Source organism: Silurus meridionalis, chromosome 8 (assembly GCF_014805685.1).
Source record: "Silurus meridionalis isolate SWU-2019-XX chromosome 8, ASM1480568v1, whole genome shotgun sequence".
NCBI lineage: Eukaryota > Metazoa > Chordata > Actinopteri > Siluriformes > Siluridae > Silurus > Silurus meridionalis.
The window spans coordinates 13,420,975-13,446,112 of record NC_060891.1 but is presented as its reverse complement, the minus strand read 5'-3'; the positions used below and the strand labels follow the sequence as shown (position 1 = coordinate 13,446,112).

Here is a 25,138-nt window from a genome sequence, read left to right as displayed (position 1 = left end):
TGTGCTCTGGTCAGAAATTGGTTGTAGCAGGAGGCAACTTGTTTGACACAATAAAGCATGGTGGAGTATTCGAGGGAGCCTACATCCACAAACATTGATTCAATATGGATTTCTCTTCTGTTCATTTACTTTCCATTTTGTTGTTTGATTAAAAAAATAAAATAAAAAAATAAAAAAACCTTAACACTTATTGTTGAAGCCATTCATATGTTGGTGTACCAACACCGTTTAAAGAACAAAGTTAAAATTTTAAGTGCTTAACAACTTTAGACCACTAGGCATATGCAGCACACATCACGCTCCTTAAATCTTTCAGACTGCTTCCTCACACCTACAAACACTGTAATGAAGATCATTTTTAAAGCATGGCAACACCTGACATTCATGTGCATGTTGAACATTCAATTACAAACTTGGGCCCACCTTTTATACTCTAGAAGTCTCAACATGTTTGCAAAGGTGCTGTCTTATGTAGCACCTTGATCCTGGGGGAGGTTGTTTCGTTTCATTGTACTCGACTGTATACGGTTTGAATGACAATAAAAGCCTACTGGAACTGACTTTTCCACAAAAGCTCCCACAAACATTATAGATCATTTTGCAGTTTCAATTTAGCAGCATCAGTCTGAGGAAGGCCCACATATGGGTGTCATGATCAGGTTTCCACAAACCTTTAGCCATATAATGCATGTTTGAGTACAAGGTACTCACCCGGTCAACATTTTAAATATGAAAGAGAGAATGAACACTTCAGTCAGACCACAAAAACATAACAGAAGTGAGGATCCCTTTATTATAGATAAGCTTTAGGTTTTATGATTCACCTGAATGTTACATATGAGAAAACCCAAAGACAAAGATGTAGAAAATGTTATATATCAGTAAAGGTCTGTTTACAAAGACCAAACAAGAATCTCTGCCTCAATAAATGATAGCAGAAGAATACGTGTACTGCCTGTGCCCCACAAATATATGTCCTGAGAGTTACAAGAGAGAACACGGAAATAATCTTTACTTAGAAGGAAGCAGATGACTCCAGCATGAAAACGACTAGGGTTTAATATAAGAATAAACAATGGCTTTTGAACATTTGTTAGTGCATTTGTCAATTCTAAAGATGCTTTGGACTCTAATTCGGTCTAATATTCAGCTAAAGAAAAATGCTTCTCCTAGTAACTGCGACCAAATAAGGTGTAGTACTGGGCTGGCTCTTTGCCGCTGACGCACATCTGGCCTGGCTGGAGGGTCTTTAATGGTTGGAAGGGGATGCACAGACTCTTGGCTCCCATAGAGGGTGCACCTGGCTCCAGATCTTGATCCCTACAAAAGGAGGGAAACAAAAGTACAGCTAGTACTGGGCCAGGAACATAATGTCTATACAAAATATTTTCCGAGACATTATGGGACAATAAGTAAACATGGTTGAAATAAGATAGAGCTGATCTCTTACTTTGCAGTGGCCTTCTTTATCCAGTCCTCACATTCGATGCCTCCACAGAATGGGATCTGGACAATCTGTGAGCCAATAATAAAATACAATGTCAGGGCACATCGCTAAGTTTTGGCCATTGCTTTTTCAAAAATGAAATAAACCCAGCTCAGCTTGTTTACAGCTAAATGAAATGCACACCTTGCCCTCGTCCAGCTCTTTTTGGAACTGCTCCATGGTGTCAGCTGCCACCATGTGTGATTTCAGATCATCAGAAGCCCTAAGAGTACAAATTACTTTTTATTCATTATAAGAACATCACAGAAGTGGAAAAGACATTGCACTTAATATATGGTGATGAAGTTTAGAACAATGGTCTCTGGTAAGTTATATATGCCCATGCGTACCGTTTGAAGAGGTTGTTCTGGATCTCCTCGAGCAGGTGGGTGATAATCTTTTCAAGGTCCCCATCTGGAAGGACAATCTTCTCTCCTGTGTCTCTCCTGACTACCACACACTGTTTCTGCTTCAGATCCTTAGGTCCAATCTCCAAACGAATTGGCACACCCTGTATTCAAGAAATAAAACGTATACATTTATTACAGTAAGCCTGAGGAGTATAACAAATGCTAAAGATCAACCGAAAAAAAAACATATCCTTACCTTCAGCTCCCAGTGATTGAATTTCCAGCCAGGTGAGTAGTTGTCACGAAGGTCAGACTTCACCCTGATCTCTGCTTTTTGCAGCCTGGAGAGATAGTTGGAGCACTGAGCCAACAGCAGCTCCTTCTCAGCTTCAGGTAGAGAGACTGAAATACCACAGGGAATAATGACGACCTGAGAAAACAAAAAGTGAGCAAAATAAGCAACTGAAGTTAATGAGTACTTTGGGAGGCTTTACTGAATCTGCGTAGTTTGTACCTGCAGACAGGCCACTCTGGGTGGCAGCACCAGGCCCATGTTGTCTCCATGCACCATGGTCAGGACGCCAATGGTGCGTGTGGTTAAACCCCATGAGTTCTGAAAGGCCAGCTGTTTCTCACCAGGCTTCTTCGGGTCTTCAAATGTGATCTCAAACATCCTTGAAAAGTTCTGCCCCAGATGATGTGAGGTAGCACCCTGAGAGAACGCAAAGCAACCGATTTAACCTCAAGGTCTCTCCTTAGTATTATACCATCTCTAATGGGCTTTTATTTCAAATTGATAACAATATAAATGTTATTTTAATGAAGAGAACTGCAGAATTTATGTGCGGGTGCAGTTTTTGTACTGACCTGAATGGCTCGTCCACTGGCCGAAATAAAGGCCTCAACAGTTGTAGTGTAGTCTCCTCCTGCAAACTTCTCTTTCTCAGTTTTTTTACCTTTGACCACAGGGATAGCCATGAGCTCCTCATATACTCGTGCATACAAATCCAAAATCTGCAGAACCTGTTTTTACAAACACACATAGAATGTACACACTGCAAGGGGGTGTTATTTACAAAGGTTACTATAATAGCACAATACATTCATGTCTAACCTCCTCTGCAGCCTCCTCCTTGGTGGCGAAGGCAGTGTGTCCCTCCTGCCAGAGGAACTCTCTGGTCCTGAGGAAGGGCTGGGGGTGCTTGAACTCCCACCGCTAAGCAAAAAATAAAGAAAGAAATACAAATAAAGAAATTAAAAGCTAGTGGTAACAGGTTGATTTTAGCATTGTCCAGCCCAAAAATTATAAAATCTAAATTAGTCTATTTAAAACTATAAAACAAATATAAACCCTGGGATTATATACAGCTTCTTCAACATTATTTCCATCATGCAGTTATTATTCTCTTACAAGACCACATTTTTATTATTTTAATATTTATAGCATAAACTCAGGTCAAACCATTTTTATTCTACAGTCCTGACCTGCATACCCAAATAATTTTTTTTTTTTTTTTTTTTTTTTTTTTTAAAGCATGTACCCACCTGAACATCTAATAGATTTGTTCATTTAAAAATGTTTGTTGACGTCCTTGGAATTGTAGTGGACTTTTAAAACCATCCAGCTGAGCTTTGATTCCACTCACATCAGATCAGATTTTCTCTTATTACAGCCAATTTCATTTACATACCTAATGTTCATTTACATAAATTTATTTTAACTATAATTGAACTTAAGCAAAGAACTGCACTGTCAACTAAAAAAAGTAAAACCATCAACATGGCACTACAGAATGCAGAACAGATTTTTGATGCAGTTTGAAAGTCATTGGTTGATATCTGCTGATCAAAGGCAAACTGGGAACAAAGAGATGTGTGTTGCTGCACAAGTGAAAGCACATTTTAACACTTTTTTTATTTAGGATTTTCCTGACATTTATTTAAAATGGATGCATAAAATGTTTTGTGCTTTATGTTAAATAGAACAATTTTGATTTCAACTCACCACAACGTTACACCACTGGTTAAGTTTTATTGGCAGATCTCTGTGTGACTGGACCCATTTAGCATAGGCAGGATACATTACTGAAAACGATGGCAAAAAATAATTAACAAAAAAAAAAAAAAAAAAAGTATAATAATTTTACACTATGGTATTCTGTTTGATGCTCATCATGAGCCTCACCTGTCTCACTAGTGGGACGCACAGCAATGGGCTCTGCGAGTTCGGTCTTCCCTGATCTCGTCACCCATGCGACCTAGACAAAGAAGTCATCAGAACGTACAGTTTTTCTCCGAACACCTCCCACATTTTCTGACATATAAAACAAAATATAAATATGACCCATACCTCAGGAGCAAAGTCAGCGATATGAGTCTTCTCCTTCTCCAGAGCTGCTTGAGAGACGAACATGGGGAAGTAGCAGTTCTCCACGCCAAGTTTCTTGATTTCCCGGTCAAAGAATTCTTTGATACTTTCCCAGATCGCAAAGGACCATGGCCTCAGCACGTAACAACCGCTAACATCATAATACTCAATCATCTCAGACTTGGTGATCACCTGGAGACACAGCAGAATAGAGTTAAATATGTACGTGTCAAAATGATGATATGCACTACTAAATATAAATCATATAGCATAGTACCTGTGAGTACCAGTCAGCCAGATTTTCCTCTTTCTTTGCCTCCAGTCCCAACCTAAATTATAAGAAAGAATTATTTATAATCCTAATTACAAAATTGTGCAACAAGAATGCAATTACACCAATTATACCTGAAAATATATTCATTTCTTGTTTTTAAAAAGCAATATTGAACAATTGAAAGTGGACAAGTGTTGGTTACTTTTGCTCTATTGGTAGAAAAAAAAAGACCCTAGCATTCGTTACAACAGCAGTTTTTTTTCCCTTTTTATCTTTAACTGGTGAGCTTTCATACTGCATGTCTACTGCAAAGTTTGCCATTTCCACTGATTATGTAAGACTAGTAAACAATATAAGAACCTATAGGAAATATAAGCACTTTAGTAACACTGATTAAAACAATCTTATTGATTCTTTCTTACCAAATTATTATTCCTGCGAATATTAAGATAATCCGCAACTTGCTGTTAGTTAGGTTCCATACGAAAACCCGCAAATTTTCAGAGCTGCGAGTTCCGAGCCGTGAATTATCGGGGGTTGACTATACAAATAAAAATGAATTGAACTGAACAATCACATTAGTGAGCTGTTACTATCTTTTGCATAAATATAGGTTGGTGGCCTCTCAAAAAGACATGTAGACATGCTGTAAAAACACAAGTATATTGCCAAGACAACTCATATACTTATACAATTACTGGCCAATTTATTAGAAACAACTGTAAACAATCATTCAATCAATGATGAGAGAGGAACACAGACAGAATACCCAGACTGGTTAAAGCTGACAGAGACTGCTACCGTAAAGCTAATAACCACTCTGTACAACTGTGGTGAGGAGAAAAGAATCTCAGGAACGAACTACACAAAAAAAAAAACACACTGAACCTTGAGAATAAAACAGCAGAGGACCACGTCATCTGTTAGCCAAGTACAGAAGCTGTGGCTGTACAGCACAGGTTTATCAAAGCTTTACCATTAAATCATCTGATGTACACAGATGGTAGCTAGAATTCGGCACTTTTGGCAAGAATTTATGAACTAGGGATGCACCGAAATAAAAATTCTTGGCCGAAACCGAAAAAGGAGGAAAGCAAGGCCGAAAACCGAAAAAACCTGAAACACCGAAAGAAATTATGGCAATTATTATTACCATTGCATTTATGTCTATGACTGTGTACTAACCTTACTAAAATCAAGGCATTTCAATTGCATAAATTAATATTAAAGTTTCAAAGAATTAATCAATTACAAATTATGAAAATATTTATTTATAGCACATTGCAACAATGCACAGGATAAAATTTATTAAAATTTAGTCTTAAATGTTTAACTTAAATGCACTCATTTGTACATTAAATAATAATGTAAAGGCCCTCTGGCCTGCTAAAAGGTTGTACAATTAAATATGTTCTTTCATATAAACAAAGTGCATTCAGAACAAGTGCAACTGCTTAAAGATACAACAATACAACACTATCACTGGGAAACTTCCTGCCTTTTCAAAAACGTCCACCACAGACGGAATGCGCATGCTCAGAGGGGTTTTGCTTTTCTGTGCGTTTGTGTTCCTCTGATATTCAGCATAGCGATCGGATGTTTGGATTTCAAATTAAACCCGACGTGGAGAAAGTTTTTGCAGACGAAATTTCGTCATTACATGTTTTGCAAATCGCTATCTGTGGGTCTTTCTCAGATATACTGAAATACGTCCACACCGCAGACATGTTGTTTCAGACATGCACGTGCAGGCCGCGGTTTCTGTTTGCGTCATCACAACAAACTGTTTCGGCTGTGTTTTTTCGGTGATCAAAGTCTTTCGGCCGAAAACCAAAAATGCACTTTTGGGCCATTTTCAGCCGAATATTTTCGGTGGCCGAACATTCGGTGCATCCCTATTATGAACCTAACAGTTCAGGCTGGTGGTGGTGTAGTGCTGTATAGAATGTGTTCTTGGGACACTTCTGGCCTGTTAATGCCAATCCATTATTACTCGATACATTATTACTCGAATGCCACATGCCTTTTGAGTATTATTGCAGAACATGTGAGTATTATTGCATTGCATTGAGTATTATTGCAGAACATGTATTATTGCAGAATATGTATTATTATGTATTATTGCATTGCATTGAGTATTATTGCAGAACATGTGAATTTCTTCATAGCCACATTTTTATCCATAATGTAGTGTACAACATTTCTGCAAGATATTGCAAAAAAAAAAGAAAAGAAAAAAAGATGATGATGATTTCATTGTTCTCTAGTAGCGTTCTCATTCTACGCATCTGAATCCTGTAGAACACCTTTAGACTGTGGTAGAATGGATGATGTGCACCATGAAATTGCTCCTGAAGAATACTTCATTAATTCATTAGCAAAGGCAAATCCTACTCAGTTTTAAGATAGTGTTCCTAAAAAATGTGGTCCTGAGTGTATAATGTCCTCGACCGTAGCGCATAATCTGAACAGAAGTGTCAGATATGAATGCATTGATCGAGATTTAGTCTTGGAGGCTATAACCAGTTACGGCAGTACTGTAAAAATCTTCCAAACTTTCTCAAACCTCCAGACTGATTTGCAAATGACCACAGAAAAAATAAATACAATTTCATACCTTGTTTGTTTCTTCAGTCCCTGACCATCTCCTGCTCCTCCTGCCCCACTCTCCTGACCCTGCTGAGTTTTTTCTGCCCCTTTCTGTGACTTGCGGCCTCCTCCTTGTTTCTCAGAAGTGTTCTCACGCTCCTTTCGGCTCTTGCCCTCTGATCCCGTGTTCCCAGATCCCGGTGCAGCGCTCACTGGTTTGTACTCTTGTCCAGTGAGAGCTTTGTACTGGCCCTTCAGCTCCAGCAGGGTCTTCACTGCCGTGTCCACCTGTTCCTGTTCACAGAAAGTGAAAGGAGGATGTAGATGTTTGCTCACCAATGTACTATGTATGAAAACTTGCCAGTTGAAGATAAAAAGGAAAAAAAGAGACTGCTGTTGTAACGAATGCATGTTTTTTTTTCTTCTACCAACAGAGCAAAATTAACCAACTAATAACGTTGCACTATGTACCGTAATTTCCGGACTATAAAGCGCACCCATATATAAGCCACACTTTTGAATTTGACAAAGATTTTTATTTTAAATATAAATAAGCCACACCTGTCTATAAGCCGCAGGTGTCTACATTAAAACTAATGGACATTACACAGGCTTTGACGACAGTGTCTGTTACACGGGTGAAATATGTTGTGGCTCCTTTAGGAGCATAGCGGTATTTTGGGAATAGCCTGCCGCCGCATTTATTCCGTTATTACTGCGTGTGTGCAAGACCGAGGAATATGTCCTTATTATTTTCTGATGCTCAGTTTCTTTGACTAAACCGTAACACTGTTGCTAAATTTCATTGGTCTAATGTTATGGGGTTCAGTTTTTTGGCTTGAAGTTTGTGAAACCGGGAAAAACCCGGGAAAAATTCATAAATAAGCCGCTTTGTTGTTTAAGCCGAGGGGTTCAAAACGTGGGAAAAAAGTAGCAGCTTATAGTCCGAATAATACGGTAGTTAATTAAGGTTATTTACAATTATTACAATTTTTATTTAAATCAGTCAGTGGTTATGATTTATGTTCATCTATTATTTTTATGAAGGTGAATAACAATGAAAAAAAAAATGAGACTTGCCTGAAGATTAACACTACTTCATGGGGAAAATATTATTCAATATACAGAAAACTGAATGGCAAAGAACTCAGCATTTAAAAAAATTAAATAATAAAATAATCACAGTTATTGTAAAGGATTAAAAATACCTTCGGTGCCTTCTCTGCTTTGAGCTTCCTCACTTGCTCCCCTTGTTGAGAGACCTGAGCATACAGAGCTTGGGCCTGGGGGGAAGAGCTAGACTGAGGAGGTACAGGACTGGCCTGTGCAGGGGCTGAAGCAGCACTGGGAGCCTGGCCGGGTTTATACTCTTTTCCAGTTTGTTGTTTATATTCAGCCTTCAGATTTAGCAGCTGTTTCACGGCAGCATCCACCTGGTCCTTAAATAGGGTTTTAGGTAAAACAGCACAGCAGATGCAAGTTAATATTGTAGGCCATTGTAGTCATTTGGAGCCATTTGAGCTGTTCAATACTCAGCAACTCAATGCAAAAAAACTACAAACCTTAGGTGCCTTCTCTGTTTTCAGTTTCCTCACAAGCTCACCCTGATCTGCTACACATTGATACATTTCCATAGGATCTTTACTGACGCATTTGGGCGCTGAGGTAACTGATGGTGTGGTGGTTGAAGTAGTAGAGGCTGATTGAGCAGGGGCAGCTCCTGGCTTGTAGTCCTGACCAGTCACCTTCTTATACTCTTCCTTCAGAGCTAGTAGTTGTTTCACAGCAGCATCAACTTGCTCCTAAGTAAGAAAATATTGGGGATGGACAAAGAAATAATTTGTATTCTTATTTTTATTAAAGAATAAGTGGATGCTAAGCAAATAAAAGACCAGATAAAAATCATGTATGTGTACCCCCATTTGGATTAATTCAGCTAGCTTAAATATTTAGCTAAAACACAATATATGTGTGTTAAACTTTCATAAAAATATAATATAAAATAATCAATATCTTATGTCCTCTAGCATCAAGTCTCATTCTGTAACGTCTAAACACTTTTATAGGGATCTTGGGCCACATCTGAATGTTGAAAATTTTTGCGCACATTTTAACCACATCAGGTTTGCGCAGTTGGACTTCCCATTACTTCACACCACCGGTTTTCATCTGGGTTAAAGACTGATAGTTAGTGCATATTACGGATGTTCACTACGGATGTTCAGTTATCGTTTCTGTGCCGATTTTGGAAGAATGTGCTGTTCTCATCATGCTAAAAGCTCTATGGTCAAAGCTAAACCTCTTGACAGAGACAAACAGGGTTTGGTAGTAGCCTAGTAGCCTGTGGCACCATCAGAATGCAAGCTATATCATAAGTAAAGATGCTAATCCTACACTCCTAGGAAGAAATCTAGCACTGCAGATCTTCGGTAGCACCACAGAAAAAGAGCAGTGCGTAATATAGATATTATAGATTATAGATAATAGATAGAATATAGATTAGAAGATTAGCTTTTGTCTTACATCTATTTGTATTTGTAGTTTACTGATTACTGCAATATAAATTGACCCAGGCTTCAGTTCCAGAGCCTCACCTTCGCTGCTTTCTCCGTTTTGAGTTTCCTGACTACCTCTCCCTGTGCTGCCACTTGTGCATACAGGTCAGCAGGGGAGGAGCCAGATGATTGAACCGGCTGTGTTGTTGCTGCAGAGGGAGGAGCCATGCCCGGTTTGTACTCCTGACCAGTGATCTGCTTAAACTCCACTTTTAGAGCCAAAAGCTCTTTTACAGCTGCATCTATTTTGTCCTACAAAAAAAAAAAAAAAAAGAGAATGTATTATTACAAAAAGAAAAGAATTGTTGGGTTATTGAAAGTATCAATTAACACAGATAAAGGCACACCTTGGGTGCTTTTTCAGCCTTCAGTTTCCGTACGACTTCACCTTGCTCAGCTACGCGTGTGTAAGGGCAGGATGAAGATATGCTTGGGTTTTGGGCTACAGGGGTTGCAGACACTTCAGGCTCGGCACGTACCTGAGAACAAGTACATACGAACAAAACCATGTAAAACAAAACAAAAATAAACAAAAAAATGTATTTAAAGGATATAATGATTAATGTTGCACTCACAGGCTTAGGTGCTGCTAGGTTCTTGCTTTTGTCCTTCGAACCAGATGTGGGCATCTCCTTTGTGTGGCCATCTGGAATATACAGCAGGACACAGGGGCTCTCCTTACAGCTGTGAGGACTGGGCAAATAGGCCAAATCTATAGTTTAGTACAGCCTAAATCTTCACACTACAGTTACAACTCATTCATAAAAATGCATTAGAAAAAAAAAAGCAGGGATTAATAATTTATTATAACAGTTTTTATAATAATGTATCAGATTTACTAACACAGACAAAATTACTAAAACATGCACAGATGTTAATACTGGGCAGTGAACGATATTAACCTGACTGGCTCATAAGGCTGGTCACAGATATAAAAGCCTCTCCTCTGTAGCTGAATGATGTCACCCTTTTTCAATTCCTTCAGACAGGGGTCTCCATGCATGACCTCCTCAATCTTTAAAAGAAAGATAATAATGTCAAAATAATCCTCATATCTGCATTTACTTATCCGCACTGTTATCCTGTTGAAAATGCTTAGCTCACTCAGGTTATGGCAGATCTCAGATTTAGAGATTACAGATATGACATGCTGCCAGAATAGACTTTCTCCTCGCCATGACATGTCAATTACAAGGTTTGTAATTGTTCTATATTATCTCATAACAGTGTTGAAATAGTTCCCAAACAGGCAAATTAGGCAAACAATTCTGAGATGGATATTACTTCCATTTTTGTGACTGCATTTGCTGGGGCAAAGGGAACACCAAACTGTTGGAAAAATATTCAATAGAGATAAACCATGCATCAATACCCTGAGCCCTCACCTTGCTGTTTGGGTTAATGTAGTCCTTGAAGTTGTCGTCTTTGCCCAGCACAGGCTTGGTGATGAGGTGCTGGTAGTTGATGCATACAGTAGGAGTGCAGGAAGCTTTAGCTGTGTCAGTCAGCCAAGTGATCTTAGTGGTCTTCTTATAGTCTTTGTTGTCCAGGTTCAGACGGCCTTCCAGAGACGAGATGGCTCCATTGCTGTCCCTGGAAAGAAGGGAAGATTTTTTTTAAATCAGGACTTTTGTTCTCTCTTACTTCAAGATACATGTTAAATGTTGAGTGTGCCGTTAAGGCCTGATGTCAGGAAATGTATTTTACTTGTTAATTTTAGTGATGATAATGTTGCCCCAGTTAATAAAGGTAACAATCTCTCCCTCAGTGAAGGTCTCAGCATCCGCCCCCTCAATCAACACCTTCGGGCCATACCAAATCTGCTTCATTCCCACATCTGCGTTCTACAAAACAAACAAACAAATATCTGAAAATGCTTACAGTTCAACCAGACCAAAGCACACTCTGTAGTACTAAACTGGATAAAACTAATTTATGTATGAAATTTTCTGATTGTGGTTTTTCATTTTAAAACTATGATTAAATTATCAATCATGCTGAAGCAGTAGTCAAAATGAAATCGGAGAAGGATCAGTTCTGGATTCAGGGCTGTAGAGGAAGCTTTAATAATATAACCAGCTGTGCAGTCAGAACTGCAGCATTTCACCAAAACTCAGAAGTATTCTAAATTTTTTGATGTAATTCTGTAGTAATTGACAGTAGCCTATTAAAAACCTTACAGCAAATCTAGTCTTTTTAAAAAGACATTGGCGGAAATTGTTTGTTCATGCTGCTTTAGAATTGAGTGGGAAAGAGAATGCTGGAGAGTGCCGGTCAAACGGAAAATAAAACAAAGCAACATTATTTCTATCATCATCATTCGTTTCTGTAAAAAGTTCAATTTGACACCAGCAAATTGAACCAAATTGGGCCAATATCATTCTTTTCTTTGCTGTTTTATAAGGTTTCTGTGGTAAGTAAGTATTTGTACTTAGTTACTGCCCACCTCTGCAATAGTCTATAATCATCCTTAATAAGTAACATGTGGTATTTACCTTGGGATGTTTGGCCACCTCTGTCATTTCTTCCTTGGCATCTGAAATGAAGATGGGAACGACTTGGGAGCTTAGAAGGGCAGTGTGCCTTGGAGCGATTGGGTCAATCACCTACAGCAGAAAAAAAAAAAAAAAGAAAGATCATGAGACGACAATGAAGAGAATGATAGACATATAAAAAACAAAAAACAAAAAATTCTGCCACTGCCAGAGCCCAAAGAGGTAATAAAAAGAAACATATGATTGAGGAGAGACAGATGAAGTGCAAGGAAAGCTAAATGACTGTGTATTTTTTTTTTTTACTAGTTTAAAGTTACATCCAAAAGGAGAAGATTTCCATGGACAAAACACAATGTGTCTGCTTCTGACTTTAAGTAACTCTCTCTAGGTGGAGCTTGGGGTCTGCGGGGAGAAGGTTGTGGAATATAGGGCACTGGCTTGGGCACCGCTGTGTAGGATGTTGCACCTCATAGTCTTTAAGATAGGCTGGGGGTTTGGTTCTCCGTCGTGGGCACAGACTCTCGCAGGAAGGTTGCTCTGACATCCTATTTCAGTCGTAAGCACACTTATCCGGCTCGAAGGACCAAATGTTAGGAAGGTTTACAATCTAGCTTGAAGGACCAAATGTAAGGTAGTTTCACTATCTGGTGTATACTGAGCAGGAGATTGTACTCGCCTCAGTGTGTCAGTAAAAACACTTTATAAGGATTCAGAACACTAAAAACTTTTGCACGATGTTGAATGAGTACTGCTACTCAGTGTTTTAGCCTTTTAAGCTCTTGGTGGAGACCGATGCACAGTAAGGTCACGGTAAGTTATCATAAATGGTAAACTGTGACTCTCCCTCTAGTGGTGAAGCATGGAAATACAACCGAAGGGGAAAACCACTGCAGGACGCAAAACGTGTTTGCCTGAAATTACTTGTCCAACTAAATGTAAGTCATGAAGTGGAAAACTATGGTGTGTGGAATCTGCCAGAAGCTGTATGAAGGGGGCGAAGCATAAAAAAAGCAAGTACACAGTGGGAAAGTCAGGAGGAGTGACTGTGTCAGGTCTCATCACAGAACAGTTATTACATAGATAAGCTATATTAGCTCCCAATCTTTCTTTCTCTCTTTTTATTTTATATATATATATATATATATATATATATATATATATATATATATATATATATATATATATATATATATTGCTACCAAGCATGATGCACAATAGTGATGTCTTCTTGCCAAAATTAGATTTTTGCCTTCTGTGACAGATGGCCTGGGGGTTGGAAAGAAAAAAATGAAAGAAAAAAAATGAGAGGAAATAAATATTTAAGAGGAAGGACAGAAGTGAGAAGGGAAAACAAGAGGAGAATGCAGACAAGGACAAGGAGAAGGAGTACCTTTTTACAGCTAACTGGCAGCTTGGAAACAGAAAAGTGAGATGCATTTTAATGCAGAACACAGGACAGAGTTCAAGAGGTCAGACAATTCAGGTTAGACAGAATGGGAAAAAGGTTTTGAGATGCTTTCTATCATTCAGTAACAACTGAAGATGTGCAACTATCCTCCACCTGTCTCTCCTCCAGTCTTTTTTTTTTTTTTAACACCACCACAATGTTCCAGCCAGATGAAAGCTACAGACCAGATACATGGCTATACTTTTACATAAACAAAAAGTATGTGCTAAAAAAAAAGTGATTTTAAAAAAGAAAAGATACTGATAATTTAAAGGCCAAGTTTTCTGATGACAACCAGAATAACAGAAGCTGAATATTGTTCTTAGGATGTTACAGGTTCAAACACAGACAATTTAAGTCAGGTTTTGGTGGAGAAATGTGTTGAAGATGATGCAAAATGCTATGCAGAATACAATATGTGTATTATTTTCTGTGCAAATGACAAGTGATGATCCCCAATGGTTTAAATCATACAGGTATCATAGCTGGGATGTTGTCTTCATAACATTATTAAAAGGTATGGTTTCAAAAGAGCAGCTGCAGTATCAACAAGCCTACAATTAAGGGGGGTTTGGGTGGGAGCTCTAGAGTTAAACTAAAAAAGAAAAAGTAGTATGAGGCAAATGAGATAGAATGATGAAAAGAAAGCATGAAGGAAGGAAAGGATAAGAGTTAAAGGCATGTTCACACAAGACTGGGAATAAGAATGCACAACTGATTTACAAAAAGAATACAGGGCCCTTTAAATGTGCAACGAGCATCTAAATGGCAAGCAGCAAGAAAAAAACAAACAAAAAAAAACATTATAATTAGAATATTAAAGACCAATGTAAGTAATCAGTCAGTCAGCAATTTGCTGTCAGGTGTCTGAGTCTCCGCATCAAAAAGTGCTGACTTTAGAGTGCTTTCTTTAAGGAGGACATTTGCAACTCATGTTCTGCATCAGCATGCTTACTGGGAAGTGTCAAAAGAAATGACCACAGATGCTGTTTAACTGAATGCAATGTAAGGATGCAGGTTTTTACCTTTTTGTTGAATGACCAGATCTTATCCCACTCCATGTTGACCACAGACCTGGATCCACCCTGTGTCATGACAAAAAGTGTAAAGAAAAAAAGAAAGAAGAGGAAATAAAAGACAAAAAAAAAAAAAAGACTACTTACACACACAAAAAAAATGTGCATAAATGGCTGCATACCTGAGCAGCAATGAATTGCTTGAGCCCCTCAACAGTCATTCCCCTGCGCAGGACTCCTCTGACTGTTGGGAATCGTGGGTCATCCCTGTGAAAAAGACAAAACACCATCACTTCTATTCCACAATTAGTCTTAAAAATATATTTGGCTGCGCTATTTAACTCGAACACGTGTAAAAACGTGTAAAACCTTCTTACAAATGCTCTTTAGAAAAACGTACCAGCCATCCACATAGCCCTGGTCCACAAACCAGGTGAGCTTCCTTTTAGAGAGCAGGGTGTTGTTGAGATTGAGTCGAGCGTACTCCCAGATGTGGGGCTTGCGTAGACGCAGGGCCTCGATAACCCAATAGAACTGCTCATCTCGGTCGTGGTACTCTGTGGTACGGAGAGCGTGGGTCACACCCTCAAAGCTGTCTACGATGGGGCAGGCGAAGTCATATGTGGGGTACACCCTAGAGCAAAAAGCAAGCGATATCATTACACACGTCAGACTCTGAATGCAAATCCACCAAGTTTGATAAATAATAACACACACATTCAGTTGCAAGATCTGGGTGGTATTCAACATCTATTATTATCATCTGTATAGCTAAACTTTAGTCAAAAAAAAAATCCATAAAAACTTCAGATGTCAGAAAACATTGATTTATTTATTATTGAATCGCACTGTTTTTTTTTTTCCCTCAGTGCATCTTTGAGACATTGATGGTGTAAATGACATGATTGTGAAATTGTAATCAGTGTAAAAATCATGTCTCGTCAAATATTCATACATTTTTTATTGGAGTTATTGTTCCATTGTGTCTGTAACAAAAGATCTGAATGAATGCAGAAATGAGAAGTAGGGGAAAACAGTGGAAGAACTGAAATGCTCTTAAGGAAACCAAATAAATCACATTTTAGACACTTATTTTTATTAGTCTAAGATAAAATAGAAAATCCAAATCCAAATACTAGTACCGTAGAGAACGTCTTCAACAAATATTTATATACTGATGTGACAAACTAAATATATATATATATATATATATATATATATATTTTTTTTTTTATTGTTATTATTATTATATAAGCGCACCCAAATATAAGCCGCACCCACTGAATTTTACAAAGATTTTTACTTTGAACATAAATACTCCGCACCTGTCTATAAGCCGCATATGTCTACATTGAAACTAATGAACTTTATACAGGCTTTAACGAAAAACAGTGTCTGTTAGTGTCTGTTACACGGCTTGTATCTAAACGTCGTGTGTTTAAAAATCACCACCGGTGAAGCTTTTCTCCTGATGCTGTGCAGCTCAGAACACAGGTAAAGTGTGTTTTTTATGCCCGGTTGTTTTCAGCGTGCGGAATCATTCGCATTTCCTGTTGACGTCCGAGTGAGCGACAGGTCAAACTGCAGAGGAACCTCATCCATATTTATGATGTGCTGCGGGACAATTCATTGGGAGTGCGATTTAATATAAAGAGTTTCATTGGTTCACCTGAACCCGTTCGGCAATTTCATTGATCTAATGTTACAGGGTTCAGTTTTTCTGGCTTGAAGTTTGTGAAACCGAGAAAAACCCAGGAAAAAAATCAATAAATTAGCTGCTTCATTGTTTAAGCCGCAGGGTTCAAAGTGTGGGGAAAAAGTAGCGTCTTATAGTCCGGAAAATACGGTATGTTCTATTTTCTGATTATTTGGATAATTTTTTAACCCTCCAGCAGTTCAAGGAGCAAGATGTGGCACAGAGACTGGAGTTACTTCTGTGTTCATATACACATAATGACATCCCTATAGAAAGGCATTAATGGTGTGTGTGCATGTGTGTACGTACTTGTATGTGTTGCCAGTGCGGGGATGAGGGGCATTTTTACAGCGGTACAGCGTAGGGTCGCGCATGCAGCCGTTGTTGGAGTTCATATCGATCTTAGCTCTCATACAGCAGGTCTGACCGTATTCTGTGCCCGCCTTCATCTCCTCCCACATCTTTAAATTGTCTCCACAGCTACAAAAAGAAAGGGGGAAAATATATATATTAAATGTTATTCTTCTGCAAGTCGCAATTTCTGCACAAAGCAGCAGTGGGAACTCACAGTTGTTGCGATGGCGTGACTCGGTCCTCTGCTCTCTCCTGCTTCATGACGTCAGGTGGCGTGTCGTCAATGTAAGCATTGCCTTCTCGAAGCAGCTGCTCAGCCAGACGCTGGATGGTGGGGAAGTGGTCACTTGTGTAGGTGAACTGATCTGGCTTAATCTGCAGCATGGCCACATCCTCAAGGATTACCTGCAATAAACATAAACGTCTTACCTCAGAAACTATACAAGAGCCTTAAAGATTTGACCAATCATGCTTAAAAGGATATAGAGCATCTACAGAACATTCAGTAGTGAGAAAGCAGAAGTGGGAGCTGTGGGTAAGAACCAACTATTACGCACCTTCTCAAAGTCCTCCTTCTCTTTCTCAGGATTTGTGTCATCAAAGCGCATGATCAGCTTGCCCTTGAAGGTAACCTGGTAGTGCTGGTTGAGAAGGGCGGCCTTGGCATGGCCGATGTGTAGATACCTGCAGACGTAAACGTGACGAAAAGCATTTTGGAATTACGTGATAAACCTAAGGAACACAGCTCAACAGTTTTGAAACGCTTGTCTAATGCAAACTTTGGTGTAACGTGCCCACTGGCCTCCGGGAAATCGCACCACGACTTTACCCACTTCGGCACCAGGCAACTCCACAAACTTCCCAACATCCGCCTTCTTCTCTTTTACAACAGGCTGAAACAGAAACATTTATATATAAAACAATAATAAAACATACAAATAAAAATGATTTAAGTTAAGTCTTTACTTTTTTTTTTATTGTTAGTATTAAATTTGTATAATTAGATTTAGCCTAAAGGCAAACACGCAAATATAATTTAAATAACGTTCTAAAACTGTAGCTTGTAATAGCTCTAAAATGTCATTCAGGCTTTGCTTGCACATTTTGAGCTCAGTATTTAACGCTGCCCTGAAGCTACAACACAGAAGTGTGTTTTTATGCCCGGTTGTTTTCAGCGTGCGGAATCATTCGCATTTCCTGTTGACGTCCGAGTGAGCGACAGGTCAAACTGCAGAGGAACCTCATCCATATTTATGATGTGCTGCGGGACAATTCATTGGGAGCGCGATTTAATATAAAGAGTTTCATTGGTTCACCTGAACCCGTTCTGCAATTTCATTGATCTAATGTTACAGGGTTCAGTTTTTCTGGCTTGAAGTTTGTGAAACCGAGAAAAACCCAGGAAAAAAATCAATAAATTAGCTGCTTCATTGTTTAAGCCGCAGGGTTCAAAGTGTGGGGAAAAAGTAGCGTCTTATAGTCCGGAAAATACGGTATGTTCTATTTTCTGATTATTTGGATAATTTTTTAACCCTCCAGCAGTTCAAGGAGCAAGATGTGGCACAGAGACTGGAGTTACTTCTGTGTTCATATACACATAATGACATCCCTATAGAAAGGCATTAATGGTGTGTGTGCATGTGTGTACGTACTTGTATGTGTTGCCAGTGCGGGGATGAGGGGCATTTTTACAGCGGTACAGCGTAGGGTCACGCATGCAGCCGTTGTTGGAGTTCATATCGATCTTAGCTCTCATACAGCAGGTCTGACCGTATTCTGTGCCCGCCTTCATCTCCTCCCACATCTTTAAATTCGTCTCCACAGCTACAAAAAGAAAGGGGGAAAATATATATATTAAATGTTATTCTTCTGCAAGTCGCAATTTCTGCACAAAGCAGCAGTGGGAACTCACAGTTGTTGCGATGGCGTGACTCGGTCCTCTGCTCTCTCTCCTGCTTCATGACGTCAGGTGGCGTGTCGTCAATGTAAGCCTTGCCTTCTCGAAGCAGCTGCTCAGCCAGACGCTGGATGGTGGGGAAGTGGTCACTTGTGTAGGTGAACTGATCTGGCTTAATCTGCAGCATGGCCACATCCTCAAGGATTACCTGCAATAAACATAAACGTCTTACCTCAGAAACTATACAAGAGCCTTAAAGATTTGACCAATCATGCTTAAAAGGATATAGAGCATCTACAGAACATTCAGTAGTGAGAAAGCAGAAGTGGGAGCTGTGGGTAAGAACCAACTATTACGCACCTTCTCAAAGTCCTCCTTCTCTTTCTCAGGATTTGTGTCATCAAAGCGCATGATCAGCTTGCCCTTGAAGGTAACCTGGTAGTGCTGGTTGAGAAGGGCGGCCTTGGCATGGCCGATGTGTAGATACCTGCAGACGTAAACGTGATGAAAAGCATTTTGGAATTACGTGATAAACCTAAGGAACACAGCTCAACAGTTTTGAAACGCTTGTCTAATGCAAACTTTGGTGTAACGTACCCACTGGCCTCCGGGGGAAATCGCACCACGACTTTACCCACTTCGGCACCAGGCAACTCCACAAACTTCCCAACATCCGCCTTCTTCTCTTTTACAACAGGCTGAAACAGAAACATTTATATATAAAAACAATAATAAAACATACAAATAAAAATGATTTAAGTTAAGTCTTTACTTTTTTTTTATTGTTAGTATTAAATTTGTATAATTAGATTTAGCCTAAAGGCAAACACGCAAATATAATTTAAATAACGTTCTAAAACTGTAGCTTGTAATAGCTCTAAAATGTCATTCCAGGCTTTTGCTTGCACATTTTGAGCTCAGTATTTAACGCTGCCCCTGAAGCTACAACACAGAGGTTTATTTTTAGCCCTTTATCTTCAGACTCAAAGCATTCATCATTTCAATATTGAGAATTTGGTGGAAAACACAAGCTAGTTTAAATGTACAAAAAGCAATGCTAAAGCTTTATGTGGTTAGTGCCTAAAGTTTACATCATTTTGAAAAAGGGGACACTTACAGCAGTCTTGTTGTTAGCTAACTTGCTGGCCCACTTGTTCCCCACCTCAACAAAGGGCACCTGAGAGCTCAGGAAGGAGAACCAGCGGCACACATGAGAGAAGGAGCCAGGTTTAGCCTGCACTGCCTGCCACGCTTCACTTCCTATAGACCAGAAAAAATACAACCTTATATATTTCCTAATGACTGGAATAGAATGGTAAGCAGAATTTTCTGTGAGCAAGCAAGAAAGCAAAGCCAGTTTTCAAATTGCAATCATCAGGTACATCGTATTACCTTTGAGAGCAGCCCACACACAGAGATCAGCCAGGGTCAGGGAGCGGCCAACCAAGAAGGTGCGCAGTGACAGTGCCGCATCCAGCTCTGCGAGAGCAGGAGCCAGGCTCGACTGTCCACTCAGCCTCCGGGCACTGAACTCTAGCCAATGGTCCACCTACAGACATACAGAACAACTTATACAGCACTTCACTTATACATCACACTATAACCAATCAATCTATGGCAATTTGACAAAATCATTCAAAGTAAAATATGAATGCAGTCCTAATATTCCCAGGAACATTATTTATGATTTAAGGCATAATAAAAGCCTGTCTCCAAAGTTCCCCTGTGCACTGCTTGCAATGGAATAACTAAACATTTTAAAGCTTTAATGATCATGTAAAAAAACAAAACAACTAATCCATAATGAAATTTGACGATTGCTGTTATGGATTAGTTGGGCTGCTCAATTGGACTGGCTAGCGTGACGGTAAGATAAAACAGCCGCCTGTGAAACGGCGGAGAGAACAGGGTCAACTGGCCGCAGGAAAAGAAAACACAGTGGTGTCACTGGTGAAGGCGAAACATCAGCACGGTGAGCACAAACTGTATAATCCTCATCATGTGAAAATGGTATAGTTTTGTGTAAACGGATTGTAACTTCTGGACAGTCGCACTGGATCTGTTCTGTCGTGACTCGCGAGCATCAGGTTGCGCAATCAGCTCACTCGCGACATAGTGATGGATTCAATTAAACCAGACCAATAATTATGCATTTGTACACCAATATTTTTTCTTTCCTTTTTTAAACAATCACGCCTGTTAGCTCGCTGTGTTTTTCCGTTCCATTCTCTTTTTATAGCTTTTGTGTGCTACAACAGTTGCTTATGCTTTTAAACGTGATGTACTGCGACTTTACTACGTTCAAATGCTTGTTTTCAATGTTTGTATATTTTTTGCATATATAATTTAATTATTATACAAAATGAAATTCATTTTATATTCTAGATGCTCAAAAAATGTGTATTTTTTGAAAGAAAAATTGTTAAAACAATGTTGTATTATATTTTATATCAATCTTTTTAAGCATGGTTGTCAACTTGCCATTGAAAACAATGCAAATGCTGATTTACACAATTTACACTTTGCATATTCAACCCCCCCAACCCTTTTTTTTTTTACACAGAAAGAAATAAGTGAATTTGTTCAAAGGAGATCCCCCATGCACTCAACAAACTGCCACTATAAGCTTTAAAAGCTCTAAATTGAAGATAGTTAAACTCAACGAGGCTTTTACATTTTTTAAGTACACTTTTATATATAAATACCCCAAATTAGGGTTTTATATAGTTATAATAAGCAAGACGTCATAAATTTTTTCCCCTGTCCTGATTAATCGAGAAAAACAAGTCGTCCGATTCATTAAATCTATACCTATTTAAATGTGCTGGGTTTTTTTATTTATGAAAGTGACTTTTGCTTTTATTATAATTACTGTAATTTCCGGACTATTAAGCGCACCCAAATATAAGCCACACCCACTGAATTTTACAAAGATTTTTATTTTGAACATAAATATGCCGCACCTCTCTATAAGCCGCATTAAAACTAATGAACTTTACACAGGCTTTAATGAAAGACAGTGTCTGTTACACGGCTTGTATCTAAACAGTAGCCAATCAAGAAAGTCATTGTTCACTGTCTTCCTCCTTCCTTTCACAACTATTTCTCTCTTGAGTTTATCTTTTGGCTTCGTCATGTGTTTAAAAATCACCACCGGTGAAGCTTTTCTCCTGATGCTGTGCAGCTCAGAACACAGGTGAAGTGTGTTTTTTTTTATGCCCGGTTGTTTTCAGCGTGATGAATGATTCGCATTTCCTGTAGACAGTCCGAGTGAGCGACAGGTCAAACATCAGAGGAACCTCATCCATATTTATGATGTGGTGCGGCCCGATTCAGTGGGAGCGCATCTGATTTAATATAAAGAGTTTCATTGGTTCACCTGAACCCGTTCGGCAATTCCATTAGTCTAATGTTATAGGGCTCAGTGTTTTGTCTTGAAGTTTGTGAAACCGGGAAAAACCCAGGAAAAATCCATAAATTAGCCGCTTCATTGTTTAAGCCGCGGGATTCAAAGCGTGGGAAAAAGTAGCGGCTATGGTCCGGAAAATATGGTAAATACATTTGTTAAATTTTTATTCAAGATTCAATGTCTAATGCAAGCTTTTGTATTATGTAGCTGAATTGTGGCTCAACTCCATTTTAGTTTTTGGCATTTGGCAGGTGCCGTGATCCAGAGCGACTTTCTAAGCAGTTGAGGGTTAAGGGCCTTGCTTAAGGGCCCTTGGTAGCTTGGTGATGCTGGGATTTGAATTTGCAACCTTCTAATCCAAAGTCCAGTGCCTTAACCACTGAGCTACCACCTCCCAGTACAAACTCACTATCAGTCTACATGTCTGTATAGCGTGGGCGCAAGGAAAGAAAGAAAGACTAGAGAGATGAGAGGAAACAAACAAACAAACAAACAAACAAAAACACAGCTTGTTCTCTGACCTCAGTTTGTTCCAGCATGTTGGAGCCATACAGACCCAGACTGGGTGCCACACGTGCAAGATAACGTGTAATGGAATTCACATCAGTGAACTGCACCTGACTGGGGGAAAAAGTCAAATATCAGAACATTGTGTGGCATTTCAAAATAAACACGTTTATAAACAAATCACCCTATTTCATAACCATTAATGAATTATTGAATTCATTCATCTTCAGTAACCTCTATCAGGGTTGTCGTGGATCTGTCATAGGAACACTGGGTATGCGACAAGAATTTCGTGTAGATAGGATGCCAGTTCATCCAAAGGATAATCCCCCCTACACACAAACACACATTTACAGGCATATCTGTTTGGTTATAGAAGAACACTTACTCAGAGACATGAAGCTTGGTGTCTTTGCCTTCCTCCACAGAGACACTGACGCTTCCCTTCACATGCTCGGCTGCTAACAGCGCTCCTGCAGGCACAGAGTGGTAGTACAGGTCACAATGTGGCCTCAACAAGCAACATATAAATATACACAGAAACAGAAACGTGTGGTCTGCATCTCCAAAAAAAAACCCGGCAAACAATAGCTGAACCTCCTCCCTTCACATCAATGTGGAATGTACTATTCAATTCATACATTGCTCGCATACAATCCTGCCTCACATCAGCTTGGGGACATGCCAAACTGTTTTGCAAGTGATTTTACCTTCCACTTAATATTTGCTTTTTCTTATAATAGCAGAGATAGTGACACAAACAACAACCACAGAGGTCAACCATGGCTCTATGTCTGTATTTCGATGTACTTAAGTGCCAAAACGTGATTTACTTTCACAGTGCATTTCTATATATGTTCTCCTAACAGATCGTGAAGGGTATCGGTGTTGGTGAGAGCATACACCTGAGGATAAACACACCAATTTCTCCTAAATTACATTTTCCACAAATGCCCCCAGTTTCGATTCTTCCTGCAAAGTCAGAGCTGCACTTTGTAACCTGCACACATTTTCAGCTCTGTACAAATCAGTCTGTCATCATGAGTCTGTGGTTCGGTGTTTGTGAGCAGACGATGTGCCAAAAATCTACTTCAGCTTCACAGCCAGATAGCAATGCGTTGTATTCTGTACTCAGTGCATCACTGGGTTTGGTTTTTGGGTTGTCATCATTTGGAGTTCAGGCTGGTCCTGAGGCAGGACCTTCTACAGTGTCAGTGTGTGATAATGCAGTGTGTGTTGGCGTTTATATGTCAATCAACTGAACCATGCAGACCTGAAGAATGGCATTTGAGCAAAGTTGGCAGTCTGATTTCTTTGCAACCACACAAAACAAAAATCTAATTAAAGATGAAAATCATTAGCTTTGGATTGCATCAGCCAGCAATACCGGCTCCAATCAAACGGGGGCACCACTGGGGGGTGAACGTAACTGATCCAGTGAGCCTGACTGACAACACACTGTTTTGAGGCAACACAAATACGCCTGGGAACAAGAAGACACACACTTTATAAAAAAAAAAAACAGCCATCGCCTTATTTCTCCTAGGGCACTTAAAACAGGGATCTAGTTTCTAATAGATCAGATTAGATCGAGATTGTAATGTAGAGAAAGAGAAACAGAAAGCAACATCAGCTATTGAGTGATAGCACTGGAGCGTTCCCACCCCACACAAATCTAATGCGAACACATTTTTTTTAACTACCTCCATGCAGTACTTCATAGCTGGATGGAGGATATGCGATCTATGAACACGTGCAGCTTTACAACATGCGTCCAACTGTGCCACGACGGCAGTCGCGCGTGCACCAGATTGAGACACTAAACATTAACTCGCACACAGACACATGCGGCTCGATACTCGTCTATCAGGTGCCTTACCGAGCGGGATGTTGCTGGGATTGACGGTGAGGTTTAAAGCCATGCTGTTTCCTTCCTGACTGCTCCTCTACTGCACACACCAACCTGCAGCTCCTCAGTCCCAAGCGCCACGAAGTATCTGTGAGAATCACAAGGCTCATTATTTCCCCTACCCGTATTGAAACAATCCCCGCCCCCTCGACGATCATTGGTTAGAAGAGCAATCTGTAATAGTGCTCGACGTTTGATTGGTCGTGACAACGACCGGCAACAAATCACACAGCACATGTTGGGATTTTCACCCGAAAAGCGGCGAGTAAACTAATAACGTGCCGGGTAGGACTGGGGTAAAGGGTGTCTGCGAGAAATGAAGGGTAACTCTTACCCTTCAAAATAAAAGCGTAAAAGAACGCTTTCAAAATAAAAATCCACTCGGCGATGAAGCAACAATGGAACAGTCAAAATCGTTCTGATACATACATTTAGCAATATGCTATCTATCTATCTATCTATCTATCTATCTATCTATCTATCTATCTATCTATCTATCTGTCTGTCTGTCTGTCTGTCTGTCTGTCTGTCTGTCTGTCTGTCCATCCCTACCCACCTACCTACCTATCACTGTAACTTCAATACTTTTCTTTTTTTATATTATTATCTTTTCTGGCTTATTTTGTCCTCTGGGAAACATATAACAACCATTGCAGTTTCTGAAGGACAATACTACAAGCAGAAGATCCGGTTCCTGGAGAATATTCCTGAGAAAGAAAAGGTGTGCTTACAGTTTTTCCTCAGTCTCTTTGGAGTGTTTCTCAGATCAGAAATTCTCAAAACTAC

The 25,138-nt window shown here is 39.4% G+C and overlaps 1 protein-coding gene and 1 non-coding gene across 4 annotated transcripts; both read right to left on the bottom strand.

Annotated features, from left to right (window-relative positions):
* Window positions 1–770: 770 nt before the first annotated feature.
* eprs1 (glutamyl-prolyl-tRNA synthetase 1) lies at window positions 771–24,476 on the bottom strand. Of its 3 annotated transcripts, XM_046855908.1 has the most exons (35): window positions 24,323–24,476; window positions 22,832–22,916; window positions 22,458–22,557; window positions 19,920–20,076; window positions 19,645–19,787; window positions 19,125–19,225; window positions 18,888–19,014; window positions 18,543–18,735; window positions 18,283–18,454; window positions 14,981–15,214; window positions 14,763–14,847; window positions 14,590–14,649; window positions 13,508–13,528; window positions 12,118–12,228; window positions 11,330–11,466; window positions 11,008–11,215; window positions 10,525–10,637; window positions 10,198–10,315; window positions 9,970–10,101; window positions 9,662–9,874; window positions 8,630–8,869; window positions 8,276–8,506; window positions 7,096–7,361; window positions 4,482–4,533; window positions 4,187–4,396; window positions 4,022–4,094; window positions 3,842–3,921; window positions 2,951–3,052; window positions 2,704–2,859; window positions 2,351–2,548; window positions 2,093–2,266; window positions 1,837–1,997; window positions 1,631–1,709; window positions 1,451–1,515; window positions 771–1,320 (listed from the first exon to the last, which is right to left on the bottom strand). In XM_046855908.1, exons 1-35 carry the CDS (start codon window positions 24,363–24,365, stop codon window positions 1,170–1,172), a joined length of 4,791 nt encoding a protein of 1,596 aa, XP_046711864.1. In that variant the 5' UTR covers window positions 24,366–24,476; the 3' UTR covers window positions 771–1,169. The 3 variants fall into 3 exon arrangements, with proteins under 3 accessions (XP_046711864.1, XP_046711865.1, XP_046711866.1); XM_046855909.1 differs by lacking the exon at window positions 13,508–13,528; XM_046855910.1 differs by lacking the exons at window positions 18,283–18,454; window positions 18,543–18,735; window positions 18,888–19,014; ... (4 more) ...; window positions 22,832–22,916; window positions 24,323–24,476 and adding exons at window positions 16,586–16,756; window positions 16,845–17,035; window positions 17,188–17,315.
* Window positions 6,916–7,049, bottom strand: LOC124390672. The gene has a single exon (XR_006926817.1). It is a non-coding gene; the product is annotated as a small nucleolar RNA SNORA47 (small nucleolar RNA).
* Window positions 24,477–25,138: the final 662 nt, after the last annotated feature.

Excerpts from the sequence above, each read along its gene's own strand:
- eprs1 (XM_046855908.1), bottom strand. The coding sequence starts at position 24,365 with ATGGCTTTAAACCTCACCGTCAATCCCAGCAACATCCCGCTCG. Across the intron at positions 10,638-11,007 it reads ACATTAACCCAAACAGCAAG|ATTGAGGAGGTCATGCATGG; the intron begins GTGAGGGCTCAG and ends TTTCTTTTAAAG. Across the intron at positions 2,267-2,350 it reads CCAGAGTGGCCTGTCTGCAG|GTCGTCATTATTCCCTGTGG; the intron begins GTACAAACTACG and ends TTGTTTTCTCAG.